The 19,388-nt window shown below is 52.9% G+C and overlaps 5 protein-coding genes across 5 annotated transcripts; 2 read left to right on the top strand and 3 right to left on the bottom strand.

Moving 5' to 3' along the window:
* Positions 1 to 1,803: 1,803 nt before the first annotated feature.
* Positions 1,804 to 4,303, bottom strand: NECHADRAFT_91713 (uncharacterized protein; the record flags this gene model as incomplete). Its single annotated transcript, XM_003052941.1, has 2 exons — positions 1,804 to 3,444; positions 3,491 to 4,303. The coding sequence occupies 2 exons, from the start codon at positions 4,301 to 4,303 to the stop codon at positions 1,804 to 1,806; spliced, it is 2,454 nt and encodes an 817-aa protein (XP_003052987.1).
* A 946-nt stretch (positions 4,304 to 5,249) lies between these two features.
* Positions 5,250 to 6,385, top strand: NECHADRAFT_91714 (uncharacterized protein; the record flags this gene model as incomplete). Its single annotated transcript, XM_003052458.1, has 4 exons — positions 5,250 to 5,343; positions 5,501 to 5,519; positions 5,557 to 5,883; positions 5,947 to 6,385. 4 exons carry the CDS (start codon positions 5,250 to 5,252, stop codon positions 6,383 to 6,385), a joined length of 879 nt encoding a protein of 292 aa, XP_003052504.1.
* A 1,753-nt stretch (positions 6,386 to 8,138) lies between these two features.
* On the bottom strand, positions 8,139 to 9,194 carry NECHADRAFT_35479 (uncharacterized protein; the record flags this gene model as incomplete). The annotated part of the gene is made up of 2 exons (XM_003052942.1): positions 8,139 to 8,187; positions 8,242 to 9,194. The coding sequence occupies 2 exons, from the start codon at positions 9,192 to 9,194 to the stop codon at positions 8,139 to 8,141; spliced, it is 1,002 nt and encodes a 333-aa protein (XP_003052988.1).
* Positions 9,195 to 16,043: 6,849 nt separating this feature from the next.
* Positions 16,044 to 17,458, top strand: NECHADRAFT_36200 (uncharacterized protein; the record flags this gene model as incomplete). Its single annotated transcript, XM_003052459.1, has 2 exons — positions 16,044 to 16,229; positions 16,280 to 17,458. 2 exons carry the CDS (start codon positions 16,044 to 16,046, stop codon positions 17,456 to 17,458), a joined length of 1,365 nt encoding a protein of 454 aa, XP_003052505.1.
* A 64-nt stretch (positions 17,459 to 17,522) lies between these two features.
* NECHADRAFT_35331 (uncharacterized protein) lies at positions 17,523 to 19,143 on the bottom strand (the record flags this gene model as incomplete). Its single annotated transcript, XM_003052943.1, has 3 exons — positions 17,523 to 17,666; positions 17,709 to 18,939; positions 19,025 to 19,143. 3 exons carry the CDS (start codon positions 19,141 to 19,143, stop codon positions 17,523 to 17,525), a joined length of 1,494 nt encoding a protein of 497 aa, XP_003052989.1.
* Between the last annotated feature and the right edge of the window lie 245 nt (positions 19,144 to 19,388).

Below are 19,388 nucleotides of genomic sequence, written 5' to 3' on the forward strand. Positions count from 1 at the left end.
GGGGCGCCGACCGAAACGTCAGTTGCCTTTTAGTGGACGACCACTATAACAGCGCCGTGCGGATTGGTCAATTGCCAGAAGGCGCGGTCTTGGGCGTGTCCACTAATTAGAGCAAGAGCCACCTCCTGGGGCACGGCGATGGAAGGGGCGCCCTAGCAGGGGGAGACGACGGCACTGGTAGGCAGCCACGCAATCGAGTTGTGCTTGGGTGTAAGTCAGACGTGGGTGCATATCCATAGCCCGCTTCTTCTTGCGACATATACGAAGTACGAGTGATAACAAAGCATGAATGTGACCCTACCAAGAAACCATCTTGGGAGTGGGTTTGTCATTCCATTTCACAGGTACGGAGTTGAGGCCCGTATAATAGTGGGTCCAATGCCGAGCCTCGGAGCCGGACCAGGGTTCCAAGATCGAATGGCTTTCCGTTCTGGGTTTTGGATAGACGCATTCTTGATTGATTGTTCTTGGCATCTTTTGTACAAAATATCTATCAAACTTGTCGTATGCCTTTGTTTTCTTGATTAAACTGATGACAGTAGTCTCTCAACTCGCTGCAAGTCTTAAACCTTACCCCATCGACAAACATCAAATCCCAAGTGATCTCCAAACAACAACCAAGACTCGCACATCATGATGCCAAGACAAGGGATTTCACACTACAATGGTCCGTGTTTCTGGGCTGACAACATGGAAATCACAACAAAACTGGGCCACTCGGCATGATTTCTCCCCGGATTCCGACTTCTCGCCCAGCATAGCCACCACCGCGCGTACGTCACCATGCCCCTGTCGCGATGCTCCCTTCCAGACCACCACCATCTCTTTTTTCGCTCTCATCGGTTACAAGTCATACTCACTGTGGGGGAGGCCAGCTCGCGGTACCATCCCGAAAATTGGGCTTACCCATCCCCACGTGCGGATCAGGGCTGAGTTCGTCGATCTCTTTATTCTCCGCCTGTGGTTTTTTAAACTTTCTGCCAAGTCGGGCGTACAGTTGATGCAAAATCAACTTCATCAGCCTCAATCACTTGATCAACTGTTTATGCCTCGTCTCGCAACGCCGTTATGGAACGGAAAAGAACCGGGTACACAGCCTCAAGTTCGTGTTCCGTATCTGAGGCAGCCCAGCGACGTGGATGATGCATTCCAATCTCCCTGCAAGACTTGAAATTCGTAACTGCACAGCGGATACGAAAAACGACCCGCTTTCTGGGGTGCTTATGGTATATTGCTTCGCGTATAGGGATGCGTACGTATGTCGAGTTGCGGCAGTGGTTGAGAGAACTCACCCGGAGTTGAGTTTTCAGAGCATCAAAAGGAGCGCGGACCCTAATAAGGTGCCGCTCTCAATCGTTTAAGCATAACTAGTAGTGAGGGCGCCTCCCAAGGTCCCACAGCAGCAGGGCGGATAGATGCAGCCATCTACACTATCGTCTCAACCCTGCCACGGATCCTGCAAAGAAGGGGGGTGATGCTACAGAAATATAGCTTGCCGTTATAGTCAGCAGCTAAGTTGTAAATTACCGTGCTTCAAGATGCATCCCTATCGGTCTGGCCCGAATCTAAGTGGAGAGTATCCTGAACAAGGGCCACCGTTGGACATCATGGAGTTGCAGCCATGATCCAGACCATTCAGGGGCCTACCAACGGCGGCAACTCCCCAAACATGAATCTCATCAAGATACGTTCAAGTTACTATTCTCATCCCGCATATACACGACGCGTAAGCATCAAACAGTTCTACCCAGCTATCGATGTACTCCAACAAACGCCCGCTCAGCTCGGTTCTATCACACGACTTCATTCCACCAGAAATCCACCTCCCATATCATCGTCGTCAGCCATATCAAACTCCTCGGTGACATCGCTCGGCGCGTCCTCAATCTCCTGGTCCAGCTGAGCTTCCCTGGCGGCCTTGTCGTCGGCGGCCCTCCTCTCGTCTGCGTCTACTCCGCTCCAAATCTGCTCCCTGATTCTAAGCCCCATCATAAACTTTCTCCACGCCCTAAACGCACGGTGTTTCCTCCTTTCGTCCTCTACTTGTTGCTCCAAATCGCCTAGCCCATCGATTATTGCTCGCACGCCTTCCTCGTACTCCTTTGCGATTACGACACCGCTTAACACGGCTGTTCCGTGTCGACCCTTAAACTGGAACCCCGTGAGAGCAGGTGCGTAATCAACCCCGGCCAGAAACGCTGCTCGTGTTGCATATTCGTGGATGATGTGAGCGCCCCCTGGAGGAACCATGCTGGGCACGTAGACATCAATATTGCCAAACTTGTTCTTGGGGACTCGGCCGTTGCGGACTGGTTCTGGCACGTAGAGTTCGGTCTGTTCCTCCGTGTAAATTGGTGTCCCAGCATCTCCCTGTGCATCATCTTCATCCTCTTCGTCCAAGGGGTTCTTCGGTCGAGCTTTCTTAGGCAGCCACTTGACCGGAATTTCCAGGGGTTTGACCTCTCGGCCAAGACGAAACCACTTATCGGCCGTCCTCGCTATCCGGACATCTTTTCGGCGGTAAACCTTTTCAAGCTTGCCTCGACTACTCGTCGCAACAGTCCCTGATGGTGTAGCATCTGGAACGAGCACCTCGTGACGACGCAGATGCCGCGTCAGGGCATAAACTGGATGGTCTTTGAAGTCCTGTACGTTTCGCGGCATCGGTTCTCTAGCCTCGATACCCGCGAGTTCGTTGTCTTCAATCTGGTCAAGGTCCGTTCTTCGCCGAGGCCGATAAAGTTTCATGACCTTCCTCCACCAAGCCTCGCCGTCCTCGGAGGCAATCTCGATTCTTGATCTTCGTGTCTTTGCCGTGTAAGCTTTCGCGTATCTCCTCGTCACGTCTTTTGCAGTTCCATCCGCATCAAAAGCGACCACATATGACAAGAAATTTTCCTTGTCAGTGATAGGAGGTTCCAGAGCTTTGGGTTTCCAAAAGGTATTCGTGACCACAGCATCTACCGGCTGCCATTTCTGGTGCCCGACATCGAGGATCTCAACCCAATACACCGGGTAGGACGATTCTTTGATCTTTTTGCGTGTCTCAAACGTCGGTTGGGGTCTTGAGGGAGCGGCTTTGGGTGTAAAATTGTACGCAGTTGCATTTGGGTGGCCGAGTCGTCGGCGCGCTGATGAGCCGCCTGAAGGTGACCCATATCCAGCGTTTGCCATATCTTGGTACTTAGCCATTGTGGCCTTGACCTGCTCATTCTTTGCAGCTTTGGCCGACGCCTTTGAAGGTTTTGGTTTTTGTAGAGTCGGGGCTCCAGAGGTACACGCCAAAGGTTGTAGGGAGCAGACCAGCCTTGCTCGCACTCCTACACTTCGAAGGAGCGCACAATAGAGCTGAGCACCGACATCCCGGGAACCTTGCAGCTTCTTTGCCGCTTCGCGAAAGTCTTGACGATCAAGACATGATTCCATATCACTCGGAGGCTCATACTGCGCCAGAATTAGCAAATGCTCCTAGATGAGACGCGGTACCTACATCTTTCAAGTGGTCTGGCTCCTCGGCCCAGAGCGCCCTTCGAAGTCCCCTCTCCGTAATCTCGAATTTCGTCTTCCAAACACCTTCAGCCTGTTTCAAGCCATTCTTTAAACTCTCAGTGCGTCCAAACTGGGGTAGGTTTGCCCCAGGATTGAGGTAGTTAACCATCTTATCCGTCAGATGTGGGCGCAAATAGTCCTGCACTTTGCCGTCGTTGCACCAATGATTGCGGCGAGCGACATGCGATAGCAAGCAGAGTAGATGAGCTTTGTGAACATCTTTCCGAAGTATGCGCTCCTCTTTAGTGATCGGTCTTCGTTTCTCAGCAGCCTTCTTCCCTTGCGCTGCAGATGATTGATGGGCTGTCAGGTTGAGTTCCAGGGTTTTGGGTTCCTGTGATGGGGCCGATTCTTGAATGGGTGCAGTGAAGTCGACATCTTCAAATATGATATCTTCATCTTCGTCATCTTCGTCGTCTGATTCAAGTTCCATCGTTTGCATGGTCGGCTCCGGCAGGATTACATCTTGAAACTCGATATCCTCATCGTCGTCTTCATCTTCCTCATCATCATCATCATTGTGAGCTGGTGCTGACTGAGGAGGAACAGGTTCAGGCGACTTTTCTGTCACCGCCGCTCTCCCTCTAGTGCCAGCTCGGCGGCGCTTCAGAGGTCGTTCTGGTGAGCTTTGATCTGGAGGATTCACACCCGCCTCAGCCAGCATATCCCGGTAAATCTCTCCCCCAGTCGGCGCGGCCGCTGCAGCTCCCCTGCGGGTACTGGACCTCGTCGCGATTCGCTTTCGACCGGTCATGACGATACCATGCCAATATCAGCCAGGATTTGAGGTCTGGAGAAGCTGGAGAAGGGTCGCGATTAACGTGTCGTTGCCTGCTGAAGGTGTTGCGTCATAGGGCCGCGCTGACAGAATTGAATCGCGAAGTCACGTGCTCTTTCGTCTTTAATGGGCTCCTAGCATTCTCATTCCCAAACCCATGCCTCCCTACCTTGACCAGGAGTTGGAGGTCTCGTTTCCTGTGACTTGTCTTTCATATCCAGGATCTCGATCATCGAATAATCAGTTGTTTCCTCTTGTGGATTTCTGGAGCCATCGACGGCATGTTATGTCACTGGAAGGTCGGAGGAGATTGGCCTGCTGCCCGACTCTCCCTTGACCACGACAACTCCCTCCATCAACTTCCAAGGCCCATTTCCAATTGCAAATTGCGTATCTATCAAGTTAAATAGAAACTAATCAATACCTCGGTTCATCTAAACAATTATTTCCTTCCCAATGACAAAGCTCCGCTACGTCACGGAGGAGGCCTTGTCAGTCTCCACGATCAGTAATCTTTTTTCCAACCGCCATGCTTTTAGGCCCGCCATAGCCTCTGGAGCCACCTTATCTTGCAGCTTTGTCAGCGTTCCGAAACAGTTAAAATCGGACTCTTCACATACACTATCCGACCCCAGTGCAGTTTTCGGACTGAATATGATGCGATTCGCAGCAGATGGCGTCTGCGGTCCAACATCACGCAACAGCTATCCACTCATGAGACTCTCCGCCAAGGTTATTCACATTCAGCCGCAGGTGGCTTCTCGAAAGCATTGAGGGTGGTATTTGTAAGTTCATGTTGGCAAGATGGGCATATATAATGTAGCTCCTCTGAGGTGAAAGATCCTCTCCAACTCAACACGCATCTGCTTCCAACTCAAGTCTCTTGATAAACAACTCACTTTATCCTCCAAAAAAACACATCATGTCCAGCAAGCCCATTGTCCTTGTAACTGGTGCCAACGGCTACATCGCCGGCCCAGTCATTGCCGCTTTCCTCGAAGCTGGCTACGCCGTTCGTGGATCTGTCCGCTCAAAGGCTTCAGCAAACACCCTCGTCAAGGCATTGTCCCAGTACGGCGATGCTCTCGAAATTGTCGAGGTCCCCAACATTATCGCCCCAGGGGCCTTTGATGAGGCTGTGAAGGGTATGCCAGAACATGTGCTCTCATCAAGTGTTATCTAACATTTGCAGGTGTCCATGCCATCGCTCATCTTGCTTCGCCCGTGAGCCTCTCCTTTACTGACCCCGATCCTGTCCTCGAGGCAGCGATCCAGGGCACCCGAGGTGTTTTGGAGTCTGCCATCACCGAGCCCTCCATCAAGTCGGTTGTCCTCATGTCTTCGGTTGCCGCCGTTGCTGCCCACGATAAGGAGCTTCCTTATCGCTTCACCGAGGCTGATTGGAACCTTGGAGCTCTGGACTTGGTGAAGGCTCTTGGCAAGAACACTCCTGGTCCGCTCATCTACGTCGCGAGCAAGGTGGCTGGCGAGAAGGCCTTCTGGGACTTCCGCGATGAGAAGAAGCCCAGCTTCTCAATGACCGCTCTAAACCCTACGTAAGTTTCGCTGGGACACTCGCATTTCCTATCCTGCAGGTTTGCTAATAATCAACGCAACAGCTTCGTTATGGGACCGACTCCAGCTCTGGATTCGCTGTCCAAGCTTGGTGGCACAACAGCCTTCATCTGGCAGGTCTTTTCCGGACAAGAAATCCCTGAGCCCCTCTCACCAGGCTCTTCCTTTGTCGATGTTCGCGACATTGCCCGTGTTGCCGTCTTCAGCGTCGATCATCCTGACAAGACCAACGGAGAGCGCTTCCTACTCACCTCGGGACAGTTCCCTCCCCAGGCTGCTGCCGACATTCTCCGAAAGGCTTTTCCTGACCGCAAGGACATCATCAAGGTCGGAACTCCAGGAGCTGGATACAACCCTGGATATGTGTACGACGAGAACAGGGTCGTTGATGGTTCAAAGGCCGTCAGGGTGACAGGAAAGGACTACTATTCCGTGGAGCAGAGCATCATCGATGCTGCCAAGTCTTATGAGAAGTTTCTGTAAGGAGAGCTCTGTTTCAGCTAGTTTTGTCAAAGAATGTTTAGATCTAATGTATGGTTAATGAATTAGTCCATCCAAGTTGACTGAAGAGAGCCACCTCTGATTTGAACCAGAAGTTGGAGGGATGGACGATATGTGAAGGAAATTCCACCATTCAAGTAGCTATTAACATCATCCATTCAAATTAAAAAGACAAAACCGTTATCACCAAATGAAGCCCACTATTGTTTGCCGTTGAGTTGATGTTTATAGCTCCAGGGTAGCCCCAGGGAAGAGGTTTTCGTGGACCAGGCACTCAGACTACCTACTTAGCATGAAATAATTCACGCAAGTGTCACCAATTAGAAGCCGTCATCGTATAGGGGTCAGTACATCAGTTTGTGGCTCATGTGAAGCACTGAAAACGCAAGTTCGAGTCTTGCTGACGGCAAACTATTTCTTTTTGCTCTTTGTTCTCCTGGGCACTCGTTGTCACACGTCCGTCTTGAGAATCTCTTTTTGCCTGGTCCCTCTTGGAGCGTTGGTGCTGGACATTGATGGTTCACACAATGAACAACCCACCTCACCATATTCCTAGCCCATTGCTTTTGCCCGTATTCTCTTACAATGGCCACACTGGCGGTTGAGATCCCCTTGACTCCAACGGTTTTACCCACGAAAGTCGTTGGAATAAGCTCATCGGGTCACGATACTAACTGCTATTTCGGGAAGTTCCCTGTTCAGGCAACTGGAAAGACTTGGATGCAGAGCTCATGGATATGTGGGGATTTATACCTGATCATGTATTTCAAGAGACGAGCCGAATTGATACCTCATTCGACTATTCTAAATGCTCTGGCGAGACTAGCACAGGTTGGGAGCCTCTCGTTCTGCACCGGCCAAACAGTGATGCTTGAGAGTTATTGTCTCCGATTGACTACTCAGTTGCAGAATAGTATCAACCCGTCATTCAAATATCCCTACAATTTGACGATCTGCAATCTTGCTCCATCCTCTCTGTGATGTTTTGTTGGTCCACCCAAGCACCAAAAAGAAAGCATCTGAAGCATCACCAAGTGCAAAACAACACCCAGCAACACCAAAAAGAAATGCTTTGCCGTCAGCAAGACTCGAACTTGCGTTTTCAGTGCTTCACATGAGCCACAAACTGATGTACTGACCCCTATACGATGACGGCTTGTAACAAGCTGGGTTGAAGCCCGGGTGCCCAAATGCCACTTATGAAGGCTTTTTTATCGAGGTCCACTCGTGGGGTGGAGCTGTGTGTCAAACTTCTTGGCTTTTCTCCTTTGACATCCATGATACGATGAGCTCCAAATATGAGAGCCTCCTATTGCTGAATTGTAATTCGTATCTGCTCTCTCTTATCTTTGAGAAGACGTTCCAGTTCTCATGATATCTTCCATTTGAGACGATGCGACGCTGGACCCATTCTCCATTTAGTCAGCGCTACGGAGCAAAGGAAGTTGAATTCCCTCTACCCATTTTATGGTTTGACTCCCCCTGCACGAGAACATCATCACTTATTTTGCTTGCGTCTTTTTTGACAAGTTGTTCTTTGAATTTTTTAAAGAAGTCTTGTGTACTTCATGACATAAGAAAATTTCCCTCATGACAGCAATGGTATCCCTTCGATTTCAGAAATTCCCTTCCCGATTGACAATGAACCCCACCAATCCCGTAAACGCCTTTGAATTCTCGATTTCTATCCGTACGACCGTTTCTGTTTACTGTTGTTTACTCTTGGGATGTTCGTTTATTTGGTGAGCCAGCCAAGGTAGTCAGCAACGATCAGTGTCACCATACTGCGAAGGAAGTCAGCATCTTGTCAATATCTTAAGTTTTCGTGGGGGACTTACGCGTGAGGTGCAATGCGGACATAGTATGTGCCGAAGCCACGGTAGAATCGGCCGAGACCCTCCTGCTTGGCGACCTTGGAGAAGCAGTCGACCATGCCGCGGTAGGGAAGCTTGCCGTCGGGACCCTTGGACTGCTTCTGCAGGCGTGTCTTGACAAAGTCGAAGGGCAGGGAGAAGAAGGAGGCGAAGAAACCAGCGATGGCACTGGCGCTGAGGGTCTGGGTCTGGGCTGACAGATCCGTGTGCTGCTTGAGCTGGGCCTTGGCCTCGCTGAAGAAAGCGAGCTGACCAAAGTTGAGGGCCATGGCTCGGACGACGGTGGGAGCGGCTCCAGCCCAGAGGGCACCGATGCCTTCGCTCTTGGCGATGCTACCCAGGGCGTCGATAACTGACTTGTAGTTCTTTCGCTCGGCGAGGGGCTTGAGGCCGTCGCTCTGCATTCGGATGAGGGCGAGATCGGCGGGGTTACCAATCATGGCGGCGATACCACCGGCAGTCAGACCAGCAGTCGCTCGCTCGGCGAAGCCAACAGCACGGCCCTCAGACTTGGCTCGGGCGGAAAGAGATCCCATGAGAGTGTCAAACATGCCCAAGCGGGCGGTGGTGTAGACAGCCTGGCGCAGGAGACCGGCCGAGAGACCAGTGTACAGGTCGAGAACCTTGCCGCTGGCAATGATCTGTCGAGTGACAGAGAGGGGAGTGGGCTTGGGACCAGCTGCTGTTCCCTCACCAGCGAGCTGGATGCGGACCTTGATCATATCGACGGGCTGGATGACACTGGTGGCCACCATGCCGCTGATACCACCGTTGACGAAGGGGAGGATGGCCTTGGCTGCGGGAGAGTGCAACAAGTCATTGGCGAAGGCAGCCGAGTCGCCCCTAGCAGCACCGAGGACATCGCTGGTCTTTGCGCGAGCTGATTCAGCTGCCTGCTTGAAGCCTGAGGAGCTCATGATGGATGGGTTGATCTGAGGATGGCTATGCGGGTTCGGGTGTGGTGTATCGTATCTCGTTCAAGTCAGACGGGATCGATTCAAGCGAGTCGACGTCTAGGAGGAGGAGTTGGTGAGCTTGGGCCGGGGAAGACTGGTCTGGTGTAAGTCCAGAACCTGGGCAAGGTCGTGGGAAGACGATGGCTTTATAATATCACGGCCCATGGTCACGAATGGCCGAGAGGGTACTGACTACAGCCGACTACGGTCTCGCACAGAGCAAGCCATAGCATGACGTCCAGGCCGAAGAGATCCGGAGGTTCATCCTCGGCCGGAGGACGCCCGGCCCTGGGGTGTGGGGGGTTCGAGGCTTGGGGTGTCCGGGGGAGGACAAGGGGGGGGAGAGGGGGGCGTGTGTGTAGGTGGGAGTATGAACGGGGGTGCAATCCCGCGATGGGTTCCGTCGCCCACCGCCTGGTGGACCAGACAGAGGGCAGAGACAGGAATATGCAGGGCAAAGGAAAGACGACGACGACGTTTTGGACAAGCAAAGCTTACCGATGACGGGGTTTCAGGCGCGCGACCCGACGAGAAACCAAGACGGGAGCTGATGTGGAGTTTCCGTGTAATACTGCCGCGACTATTGCCGCGGATATTAGACGTCGACGTCGACAACAGCAAGAGAGATGAATGCCGGGTGGGACTTACAGACGGAGATTGAAGGGCGGTACCGAGCGATCAGAGCTATGAAGCTTAAGCTATGCTGTAGCTGTAGCTGTCCAGCACGGGTATTTCGGAATGGATTCGATGAGAGGGCGCAGAAAGCCACTTGTGATGGTTGAGGGAGGGTGTTTTCGGAACTGACACGCCAAAATACAAGACGTGCTAAGCTATCAGTTGGGGAATTGAGACAGGACTCAACAGGCTCTCTCTCTCACTACGAATATCGATGATCGGCGAGTCAGAGGAGGTGAAAGAGGTAGGAATCTGGATGGTGGGAAGGGACGCAGTAATAAGAGGTCCTTTGTGAGGGGGGACACACAAGCACACAGAGAGGGTGACGTCTGAAGAAAGAGGGGAAGATGCTCGATACAAATGCATCTTCCTCTCGCCCTTCTCTCGGCGTTGTTGAACGGTGTTCGGCGACGTTTCTTGATGCACTGGGGAAGCACGAGACCTCCCGTGATGGTCCCCAAGCAGGCACAGCTTACCATCGCGGTCGACCAGAGTTGAGGAGAGCTGATATCAACCACTGGCGACCCTCCACCAAGGGCGCACGGCGAGCCACTCACCGAGGGACGTCACATACCAAGGTTCAGACCGTCGATACCTTCCCCCTCAGTGTGAATGTCTCTTGTGCTTCCAATTGAAAGCGGGTGAGACGGCCACTGGTTGAGAGCTTCTCTTCTGCCGAGTGGTTGACGTCGCCACAGCGTCGCATTCAACCAATTCTTGACTGGCTCTCCCGCTTCGCATTTCCCTTTTGCCCTGGCTTCTGCTTTTCTCAACTGCGGGGTTGAGACAGATCCCAAGGCTATTTTGGCTTTTTGCGGGAAACGGTCTCTGGGATGGACGATCAAACTGGCAACGCCTCTTTGCGCGTGATGGCCGTTTTGGAGTGCGTGGCTGTGGTAATCAGCAATTCACCCGTTGGTCCATTCATTCCCCCTCACTTGTGAAGCTCACTCACAGAGTCTTACAGCAGCAACTCTCTTCTAGCCGGGCCGGCGATCCTTTGTTGAAGATACACTCTGCGGGCGCCCAAATGGTTTTTCTTGTTGTTTTTCTTTGCCATGGTCGTCGATTAAGCAAGCCACAAGTCGTCGCATTGCATTTCCCACTCTCTCCACTCTTGCCTGCAAATTGACAGCCAGAAAAAGAGGAGCTCAATCGCCCAGCGAGTGTTGTATCAAATCAGATGTCTTGACGGCTGCTCCAGATGAGGGGGCTTTGCGTTGCCCAGAAAAGCAAGCAAAGCGTTGTTTGTGGCTGCGGCTACGCCGGGTGTGGGTGTTGATGGAGGAGCTCAGCCCAAAGGTGCCAAGCCAGAAGTTGATTAACCTTGGTTAACAGCTGTTAAACCTGTGCTGGTGGTGGTGGAATGAATGTCCGCCCGATGGATGGATGACGACACAACGGTAATAAACGGCAGCTGGTTTGCTACAGTGCCGTCGTCTCACAGATTTTCAAACCCCTTCCCTGTAAATAACGAACCCTTGAGCGGGCGTCGTTTCGGATATTGATTTTCTAGAACCAGAAACCTCGTGTCACAGATGGGAAAGTGGTGAGAGGAAAAGGCCATCATGGTTGAGGCCATGCAGGTCCGGCTGTGCAGCGCAGACCAGGGCAAACCTCCAAGAGCATCCTAGCCATATTCTCTACTCTACAGCATCAGCCTGAATATCTCATCCACGACCGCCGCTTGCGCCGGGTTGGTGCTTCTGTCAAAAAGTCCGGCCCCGGCCCGGGGCTGCCATACAGACAAGCATCTCGGGCTTTCTCTCGTGCATCCTACAGCTGTAGTCGTTTCTTTTTGATGCCGTGCCCAAACCATGGGGGGGAGCGGGGGTGAGGACGCCACAGAGTGCAACTCAGTAGGCAGCGGCATTGGCCTGTCGCTGTTTGTATGAGAAGCTTGAATTGCTAATGCCTGTCGCGTCGTTAGCTGGCCAGCAGGCATCTCAGAAGGGTAAAGCTCCAAATGCGAGAGGAAGCCATCCATCGACAACACAATCCTCCGTCCAACATACGCGGCTCATTGTGGATGCGGCCCGTCGATGGAAAAGACTCCACTAGCTATTTCCTCTATCACTCTTCTCGGCTCGCCAATAGTTATCTCCATTCAAGCACCGCTCGGCTCGGATGCAGAAGCTGGACCAGCTCGGCTCTGATAGACATCAAACCATGGGACATTTTACAAAGAAACCGCGCATTCTGATTCCATCATTAGACAAAACTTGCAAGCATGAGTTACACTGCCGTCACTCATTCGTTACGCCCCCCCTGGTCATCGCCAGGGACCAAGCATGGATGTCAGTTACCCGTTTGAACTGCAGGCCGAGGAACTAGGACATTGAAATCCTAGAACGAATGCACGGATACGTTGGAAACCTTCTTTTTTTATTTCTCGTCTGTAACTTATTACTGGAGAGTGACAGCCGTGGCAAAGCCGAACGCTTAAAGCCGCCCGTGTCCCATCCATCTCGAGCCAAATATCCTCGGCTATGAGACCTGGCAAGACGCCTATGGAATGGGCTCACCGGACATTGATAACACGTCATTCTTGATCTCTGTGACAGGAAAGATGATAAATTCCCGAGGAACGAGGTTGATGAGTGAGATTTGCTCGGGCCTCAATGAGGACAATGCCATCCAGAACGAACGACTTTGTGAATCTTGGGGATCGTCGTATTCGCTAGATAATCTTGAAGAAGCGACCCCCAAGACTCTCACTCACATGTTTAGATCTAGACCTCGAGATGAAACGCACGTTGGCTGTAATTACTGGTGAAATCGCCATAGCCGATGACGTCGCCCAACATGTAGACGCCAAACCGCTCAACTTGCTGCGCACATGTCGACGTGCGTTGGAACACAAGCGTTTGACGTCGGCTTTGCTTTTTCTTCTCACACATCTAGGGATCACCGTCTAGCCGCAGATACACAACCGGCATCCCCAACAGTGGGCGGCTACGGTGGAGAGACAAAGCCGGGCCCCTAGAAGCACAAGAGAGCCTCAAGCTGAGATAGCGTGCGTCCTAGGAGAGCTTGGGCCCATTCTTGTGGGGTTCTTAGGGGGGTGAAAGTCATCATGATCCATATTAGGTGCTACGTGTGGTCATCTCTGCAAGTCCGGCACCGAGGAACATGTCTCCGAGGAACAAGCTTCGGAGTCGACATGACCGAGCCCGAAACGAGTGTCCAAGACATCCATGAGCATCCATGATAAGCCTTTCAACGAAACAGAAGAAAACAACAAATAGACAAGCATGTGAAGGTTGGGGCTTCAACAATATGGCAACATGTCTTCGGCCCTCGACTCCGAACTTCCTGGAGTTGAGACATAAAAAAATCCCTGGAGAAATCTCCAAGACCCCAACCCCCAATGAAGCTCAGCCCTAGTCCAGAACCCCAATATCTCGAGATTTTTTTTCTTCTCCAGCGCTTATCTTGTAGTCCCCTTGTCGCGGGGTCTGAAATCTCTCATGACATCTCCGGCGCATTCGGACCTACCTCCCCTGACACGTTGGGGGACGCCATCTTGCATAGGATACGGGGTCGTGTGGGTAGCGAGGGACGCTGTTTTTACGGGCGTCATCATCATGACTGACACAGCAGCAGTAGCACTCTTGTTTTTTTGGGGGTTCCAGCCTCTCATGATGAGAAATCTGCCGCTTACCCCCTTACCTATGCAAGCCCTCATGTTCCTCCTAGACCGCCGCAGCAGCCCCCTCCCGGTCGTTGCGTGTTGGATCATGCTGGGCGGGCGTCTTGTTGATTTCCCCGGTGCCGTTGAGAGATGGACGACGTTGGCCCCCATTCCATCTGCCATACAAGGGGACCCAATGTCATCAGGCACATCCCACTGCTTCTCCCATGCCGCCGGTAAGAGACGGGTATTGACGCCTCACCAAACTCCCATGTGGAGATGCCTTCTTTGGGTAGCTATATCAATAAGTGAGCCTTCAAGCAAGGTTTCGCTGCCATGCTCCATGGTCTTGCGCCCGTCTCTCCCCCCCAATATCAGAATCGACCCGAGAAATCACCCGACTCTGACCGTTCAACAACGCGACATCGCCAGATGTCGTACCTCGGACGTCCCGTCCGACGGAAACCACGTTTCCGAAGTCCGTCAGCTATAGGGGTAGGTCAAGCCGGTAATACAAAAACGCTTCACTTTTTGTCCTCAAACTGGTTGGGTTGGTCGGCTTTCAAAGTGCGAAGAGAACGTAGGCCTGGACCAGCCCTACAGGATCTTCCGTCTAACAGCCTTGGCTACTAGCCCATCAGGCGACGCTGAATCAGCGCGAGGTCATGATTCGCCCATTTCCCCTCCCTCACCGTCCCATCATCAAATCATTTGTGACATCTTCAACCCCAGGACTCCAGACCCCGTGGCTGAGTTTGGGCCTCTACCCGGCTCCAACTTTGGGATCTCAACCACCCCCTCGAGTGGAACCCCCTTCCGGACTTCAACTTGCGGGAATTTCTTGGCTTTGTCTTCCCTTGTCTGTAATCCATGTCAACTCTCCACTCGGGCCGCTCCACTTCTCACGTCCTGGCTGTGGCTCTTTGCGTGAATCGTCAACGCTCTCCCTCTCCATTTGACGTCGCTGCTTGTGAGTGGAACTCCGTAACTAACGCTGCATCTCTTACAGATGGGGGGACCCGCCGGCAAGGTGCCGAGCCGGGCGTCTCGAGCAAGAGAGAGGAAAAGAGGCCGCTCGGGACGCGAGATATAGCAACGTGCTAGCCATGTCTCGCCCGCGCGGTGCCCAACCCGCCTCGTTGGAACCGCCACGGCCAGGGATTTCACTCAATGAAAGAACAAGAAAAAACCCCGTCAAGGATGTCCACCACTCGATGCACCCCCATGCCCATCTCGGCGATCTATTCGTCCCAGCAGGTGCCGAAAAAGATGAAAGGCCAGGTCGGGAACCTTCTTGGCAGGGAGGACAGGCAGAGAGAGAGGCGAAGCAGCAACTACTTCATCTATATCCGAGGTTATACTCGAGACGTGCTCGACCTTGTCGGATACACCGCCGGGTCAAGGTGTCCAGTTTTCCAAGCTGTCGAAACACCATAACCGAGCACTGCCGTGGGAATTTCACTCAATGTCGACAACTCGAATGACGTACTAGAAACTTGGAGCAGTGGCAATCTGACGCAGAGAATCCTTCTGCATCGTCTCTCGTCTCCCTCGAGAATAGCTGGACGGCCTACGAGGCCTCCGGGTATGTTCCGCCTTGACAAGGGATGAGGGGCATTGAAACACGGCTTCATGGACAACCATCGTAGCTGACGGTCAGTAACCGGCGGATGCGTTGCCGGTCTTGATCTCGGTTGATGCCCGAGGGCTTGACGCAGAATAATCCCAGGGAGCATGTTCCGGTTGATCAGCTTTGAGGGCGTCTCAATTAGACCCGGAGAGGATGAAGCCTGTGATCTCACATGTCGAAGCAGCAGTACTTTCAGCCAGCCCAGGAGGGGACCAGCGAGCACATTTGTAGCAATGTCGTTTTGTTGAGGACCTGTCTGTAAATTGTGTTTGTGATAGTACTAACAACCAACTTACAACTAACATGAGCTCAGCATCAGCTTCTAATAGTAGGTTCAACAATGTCTATATAGAAACTATGCCAAGGATCTTAAACTAGCTCAATTGACCAAACTTGACAGACAGCCACAGGATCTTGCAGCTGTAAAAAGTCACGATACCTCCAGTTCACGATCCTTCAGCCAGTAGAAGTCGTTTGAAACTGACCACTGCCCGCCACACACCCCAATTCAAACCGTAGAGGTCTCTACAGATAAGACAAGAGCCAATCATTATACACAAAACGTTGAATACATAGAAAACAACTATTAAACCATGTGATGAAGTCGTTCGGGACGATGCGGTGCCGCATCTGCCCCCGCATCGCCGAATCCCCCACCATCTCCATGTGGGTTGAGGCAAGGATGAGGCCGCTCCCCGGCCCGCATTATTAGCCTCGCACTGTGCCTTCACCCGAATAATGCAGAGTCAGCACAGTAATCAGCTGTTTCTCGCACCACTAGATGTTTCTTTGCGGCTCCGATATGTCAACTTTTTGCGACAGCTGCGGAAGCGAAGTCAAACATAAAAAGCCCAATCGCACAACACACAACATGCCCAAGCGAAAGCGCGGCGAGCCCAGCTTGGAAGACAAGCTTGAGAAGCAATGCAATGAGGTCTTTCGGGCTCTCAAGTCCGCCAAGGGCTTTGAGCGTCAGAGACTCAGCAAGAGGCTTCGTGAGGATGGCATCGGGCCTGACAAGAAGGAGAGATTGGAGCGTGAGGTGACTGTGCTAAAGGTCATTACCTCTGGGGTATGCTTTTTTGCTGTTGGCTGACCTCTTGATAGTCTCTTGACCTACACCAGACCGCTCGCGCACACATGTACTCGTCCCTCCTCAAGGTCAAGACCCTCGCCGCGTCCCCCGACCTGCCCGAAGAGATCCGCGCCGGTGTCCCTAAGCCCGAGCTATCCCCCGACGAGCAGGCCGCCCTGCATAATGTTACCAGCGGACTGTATAACCGAGAGCCCGTGAAGCAAGCCGTCGACCGCGCCGTCACTGCCGTGTGCCAAGCACTCAACGTCCCCCTTCCCGAGAAAGCGAAGCGATCACGCAAGTCCAAGAGGGAGGAGAAGGAGGACCAGCCATCCGACCGGATAGAAAAGGCTACCAAGACGGAGGAGGAAGCTCCCGAGGACGATGTGCTGGTATCAGTAGAGGAAGAAGAGGATGCCTACGACGAAGAGTCAGAGTTTGAAGGATTCTCGGACGTCGACGCAGCTGCTCAGGACATTGAAGAGATGGACAGCGGGGATGAAGCCGACGAGGAGAAAGAGCTATCCAAGTACGACGACTTGCTAGGCGGTTCCTCGGACGAAGACGAAGACTTTGACGACGAACGATTCGCACAGTTCAGGGGCAAGGAAAAGGTGAACCTCGACGACATCTCCGTCTCCGGCTCAGACGCAGAGCCAGGGCTCGATTCAGATTCCGATTCCGAACCAGAGGCTCGTAAACAAGTCTCAGTTTCCCTATCGCCCTCGCCACCTCCGGCAAAGAAGAAGAAGAAGGACAAGACGGCTCCCGCCCGCCCTCGCGATTCCACCTTTCTCCCCTCCCTCATGGGCGGCTACATCTCTGGCTCCGAATCCGCCTCGGATGTGGATGTCGCACCCTCCAAGAAGCGTCTCGGCCAGCGCCAACGCCAGGCCATCTGGGAGAAGAAGTTTGGCACCAGGGCGAAGCACCTCCAGCGACCAGCCAAGCAGCGCGGAGGTCGTGACTCAGGCTGGGATATGAAGCGCGGTGCCGTGGAGGGAGGAGACGACCAACAGCGCACGCCCTGGAAGAAGGGCATCCGCAATCCGCTCACCAGACAGGCCGCCGATTCCAAGCCTGAGGTCCAGAGACCGCCGACTAAGAAGGACGACGAGGGTCCGCTGCATCCCAGCTGGGCCGCGAGGAAGCAGGCAAAGGCGTCTGAGAAGACGGCGGCGTTTGCGGGATCAAAGATTACGTTTGACTGAGCGTACTGTTTACATAGAGATACCAAGGGTAGATAAAAGTATTCTTGTTTTGCACTTCCTACGATCATCTTTCCACAGTTGATGTTGACTTATACTGCACATGTACTGGCAAACCCCCTTCCATCGGTAGCGTCAAGCTGCTCTTGCTCACCCTCTCCCCTTCAAACGCAGGCACAAAGTCAAACATGGGCACCAACCTCGCCAGCGTCTGCACTGCAACGAGCTCCGCCATCTTCTTCCCCAGACATACGCGCGGTCCACCGTTAAAGACGGGAAATTCGGCCGCTGGGCGTTGTGTGACAGTCATGTCCCCAGACGGCGAGGTCGTCAGCCATCGCTCTGGACGAAAGTCATCTGCATCTGGACCCCATGTCGTCTGTGAGCGGCCCATGGCCCACGCACACCAGACGACGATGGCACCGGCGGGGAGTGAGGTGCCGTCTGGAAGTGTCGTGGCTTGTTGGGCTTGCTTGATCTCGAAGGGGATGGGAGGACGGAGGCGGAGGGATTCGTAAAAGACGGCGAGGACGTAGGGCAACCGTGTAGGTGTAAGGAGCTCAGGGTCCAGAGGCTTCTCAGATACAACCCCAACCTCGTCATGTAGGCTCTGGACGGATTGTCGAAGTGTAGTCGTTACATGTGGATGTCTCGTGAGGAGATACAGCGTCCACGTCAAGGCTTGGGCAACAGTATCTCGACCAGCGGAGAGATAGTTCAACGCCGCATCAGCAACAAGGCCTTCGTCGCCAATTGAGTCAAGCAGCGACTGTATCAAACTGCCCGGTGAATCAGACTGGGCCTTTTCATCACCAGCTCTCGCACGGTCAGCTACAGCGCTCGTCACGATGCGTTTTCCATAAGCCTTGACAATTGCGATAGCCTCACGCATCCGACCTCCTGTAACGAGCTCTGTGAGGAACCACAGCGGGTTCTGGAAGCGCTCTGCGGTAGCCCCAGAAGCGTCTTCGAAGGCGACGGTAAAGTCATCGTCGGCGTGCATCTCCATGTTGTACGCCATTCGTCCCATCAGTTGTGTCGTAATCTCATGCACCACAGCCTGCAAATCCACAGCCTCCTTCGTCTCGGCTTTTTCTTTCAGAGCCCTCACAGCTTGTTCCAGATACTCGGGTAAGCGCACACTCGTGAGAGCCCGCAGTGCTGGAGCAGCAAGGAATCTTAAGCCAGCCTTTCGCTGAAGTCGCCACAACTCGCCGTCAACATTGATAATACCATGACCGAAAAGATCCCAGGATCGCTGCTTGAAAAAGTCCCCCTTCTCAAAGATGCCCTCATTCTTGAATATGAAATCCAGATTGCGTGGGTCGTTGATGATTACGCCCGGCGGGAGGGACGGGACCGAGATGTGGAGGGTTTCATAGCCAAAGAGTCGCTCGCACTGGGCAAACCATGAAAAGAGACGCTGACGAGGTTGCAGGAAGAGAATGCCGTTCCCTACAATGGGGAGTGTGTTGGGAGGTTTCCTAGCAAGATGGTGAGTCTGACGCTTATCGAGGCGAGGGGAAATAATGGATGAAACGTGGTGTTGACGTAGGTCATGTTACAAACCTGAGAGACTCTCCATTGCGAGTGATCTTGGGCGTTCTCTTCTCCCTAGCAACCAATATTATAGCAATCACGGCTATGAGAAGAAGTATTCTCTCCATTGTGATATTGAAGAGCGTCATGCTTGTTGGTGTTGATGGTTTTTAAAGTAGAAATGTCTAAGCCTCGCAGACGCGAGTGCGACGTTGGGTGTCTCGATCGGACATGATGTTACCCCGAGTCGACTACGACGGAGGAACTTGACAATGTCGAGATTACGTCCCGTAACCACTAGCATTATTTCATCAAGAATTATTTTGTATACCTTGAATTGAGCAGCAATTGAGAATAATGTGCTCCGCATGTTACTACTGTCCAAGCACGATGG

This window comes from Fusarium vanettenii (genome assembly GCF_000151355.1).
Source record: "Fusarium vanettenii 77-13-4 chromosome 3 genomic scaffold NECHAsca_2_chr3_3_0, whole genome shotgun sequence".
Taxonomy (NCBI): Eukaryota; Fungi; Ascomycota; class Sordariomycetes; order Hypocreales; family Nectriaceae; genus Fusarium; species Fusarium vanettenii.